This window comes from Mastomys coucha, unplaced genomic scaffold (genome assembly GCF_008632895.1).
Source record: "Mastomys coucha isolate ucsf_1 unplaced genomic scaffold, UCSF_Mcou_1 pScaffold21, whole genome shotgun sequence".
Classification (NCBI taxonomy): domain Eukaryota; kingdom Metazoa; phylum Chordata; class Mammalia; order Rodentia; family Muridae; genus Mastomys; species Mastomys coucha.
This window is the reverse complement of record NW_022196904.1, coordinates 91,086,524-91,089,724: the sequence shown is the minus strand read 5'-3', so window position 1 is coordinate 91,089,724 and position 3,201 is coordinate 91,086,524. Positions and strand designations below refer to the sequence as shown.

At 40.1% G+C, this 3,201-nt stretch overlaps 1 protein-coding gene across 1 annotated transcript in view; it reads left to right on the top strand.

The window, feature by feature from the left end:
* LOC116101303 (nuclear pore complex protein Nup98-Nup96-like) overlaps positions 1 to 3,201 on the top strand; it is a 16,816-nt gene that overhangs the window by 5,670 nt on the left and 7,945 nt on the right. Inside the window, exons 5-6 of the mRNA XM_031384900.1 lie at positions 725 to 867; positions 3,071 to 3,155. Of these exons, the coding sequence (XP_031240760.1) occupies positions 725 to 867; positions 3,071 to 3,155 (228 nt within the window). The remainder of the gene's footprint in view (positions 1 to 724; positions 868 to 3,070; positions 3,156 to 3,201) is intronic.

Below are 3,201 nucleotides of genomic sequence, written 5' to 3'. Positions count from 1 at the left end.
TGCTTCTACATGAAATGGTTTTTCATTTTTAAGACTAGCTTATCCCTTTGGGAATTGCTTAAGCCTGACATCAGGCTTAATTTCCCCTTTATTAACATTTAAGCTGAAATTCTTCAATGTCATATCTTACATCCTTTGGCATTATTGAAGTTAAAAGGTTGTTTTGAGCCAGATGTGGTGCACCCCTTTACTACCAGTGCTTGCAGGCAGGTGGATCGCTATGAGTTCTAGGCCAGCCTAGAACTAAATAGCAAGTTCCAGGCCACCAAGGACTACTTAGAATAGCTGTTCTCAATCTGTGGGTCATGGCCCCTTTGGAGGTCAAACAACCCTTTCACAGGGGTCACCTAAGACTATGAGAGAAACAGATATTTTTACATTACGGTTCACAACAGTAGCACTTATGAAATGACAATGAAAATAACTTTATGGTTAGGGTCACCACAACATGAGGAATTGTATTAATGGGTTTCAGCATTAGGAAGGCTGAGAACCACTGACAGAAAGAGACGACCTTGTCTATACAGGTGTCTTAATAATTGAGACATGATACTACAGATTGAAAAGAACTGTTAAAATGCTTTTTCAAATTTTTTCTTTGCCAGGCGGTGGTGGCGCACGCCTTTAATCCCAGCACTTGGGAGGCAGAGGCAGGCAGATTTCTGAGTTCCAGGACAGCCAGGGCTGTCTCAAAAAAACAAAATACCAAATTTTCTCTTTTCAGAATACTTCTGAGGGTGATAAATATGCCTGCTCCCCTCTTCCCTCTTACCTGGAGGGCTGTGGCTGTATGATAGAGGAAGAAAAAGACTCCAGGAGACCACTTCAGGATGTTTGCTTTCATCTTCTGAAACTCTACAGTGACAGGTAAACTAGGCCAAGGATGGTAATCACTTAAATCAATGTAATTTGAGATAAATAAGGATGCAGTGGTAGGAATTATCACAGCAAACTGTCAACACAGCACACACATTTCTATCACTACATAAACTTCCTAATGTGATTTAGGGAATAATCCTCAATCCTAAATTTTTAGGGAAGTATTGTTACTATAAATTAATATTGTTGTTTCAGGAACTTATATAGTTGAAATCATTTGTATTCTTTCCTGCCTGTTGTCTTCTCATTCAGCATAATGGTGAGATTTATCCGTGTTAATGTGAACAGCAGAAGTTGGTTTGGGGTAGATACTTGTTTTCGGTACTACGGACTTTTGCATAATTTACATACTGGTTTGCTGGTGGGTAAATATTGTTGGTTTGGCTGTTAGGGAGAAGGCTGCTGTGGATATTTACAAAACTTGCTGCGTTAACAGCACAAGTCACAGCTACTTGGGAGACTGAGGTGAGAGTGGTTCAGAAAAGCCCAAAAGTTTCAGTCCCCAGGGCAGTGTAACAAGAATGCTTGTTACTGCACATTCTCACTGGTGACCTGTAAACTCTCTAACTGCTGGGCATCCTCTTCAGAATTTGGTATGGTTTATAGAGGTACTCTCTATGTGTTGTATATATTATATATTTTTCTTTATTTTGGTAGTTTGAAATGGGGTTTCTAAGTAGACTGGCCTAGAATTCACTCTCCCATGAGTTAGGATTATAATATTGTGCCTCCATGAAATAAGTTCTTAATAAGAAAGAGAATGGGCTGGGTAGAGGTTACAGCCCTGGCTGTCCTGAACTCACTTGTAGACCAGGCTGACCTCTGCTTGTGAATACTTGTGACTAAATGTGCCTGGCCTACTATTTAATTACTGTATTTTATGTATGTGACCAATTTTGGCTGTGTGTATAAATGTAACATTCAAGTGTTTGGTGCCATTAGCGGTCAGAAGAGGGTGGCAGATTACCAAGAACTAGAGTTACAGATGGTTGTGAGCCGCCAACTGGGTGTTGGGAAGTGAGTACCAGTGCATTGCAAAAGCAGTAAGTGTTCTTAAGCACTGAGCTATTTCCTGTCCCCTTAGCTGTTTTTTTCCTTAATGCTTTCTGTGTTGTGATACATTTTTATATATTTTGGTTGGAGATAATATATAAAATTATAATGAATTGTGGTTTTTTGTTTTCCTGAAACAGGATTTCTCTGTGTAGCCTTGGCTGTCCTAGAACTCACTCTGTAGACCAGTCTGCCCTTAAACTCAAAGATCCACCTGCCTCTGCCTCCTGAATGCTGGGTTTAAAGGCAAGCATCATGACCTCCCAGATATACATACATACATATATATATATATATATATATATATAATTTTTTTTTTTAACAAATGAGAAGGGTTTTTGTTTTAGTTCATTTGCATGTTTGTGCTTATGTGAGTTAGAGGACACCTTAAGAGAGCTCATTCACTCTTTCCACTACATGCATGGGTCCTGGGATTGAATTTCAAGTTGGCAGACTTGGAAGTAAGAGCAATAACCCGGAGCCATCTTGCCAATCCAGAAGTTTTTTTGTTTTGTTTGATTTGGTTTTTTTGTTTGTTAGTTTTTTGTTTTGTTTTGTTTCCTTTTGGTTTTTTGAGACATAGTTTCTCGGTGTAACAGCCCTGTCTGTTCTGGAACTAGTTCTGTAGACCAAGCTGGCCCTCAAACTCACTGAGATCTGCTTCCCTCTGACTCTCAAGCACTGGGATTAAAGGCATTCGCCACCATTACTCAGCAATTTCACTTCATAGAAGTGTTAAGCCAGGTAGTGGTAGTTGTGCATACCTTTAAACCCCAGCACTTGGGTGTCAGAGGCAGTCAGATCTCAGTGAGTCTAAGAACAGCCAGGGCTATATGGAGAAACCATTTTAAAAAACCAAAAGAAAATAAAGTAGCAGATACTATAATAATAAAGGTTAGGAAGAATGGAAATTGTAAAAGTCCATATGCTGGAATGGTAAAATGGATAGGTTAAACCAGTTCCAACAAGCCTGTTAGATGACACTCTCCTGAGAGGTATCTGGTATCTGTGTAGGGGCTACTGATAATACTTTGCCCTCTGGTTCTTTCATTGTCTCCTGAGACACAGAATAGTTAACCTGTTCAGAACAGGTGACCTTCCAGCTGAGTATCCTGACTGAATGCTTTCTTCTCCTCAGACATTATGATCTCAATCAGCTGTTGGAACCCCGAAGCATAACTGCAGATCCTTTGGACTACCGCCTAAGCTGGCACCTTTGGGAAGTGCTACGTGCTCTTAACTATACCCATCTCTCAGAACAGTGCGAGG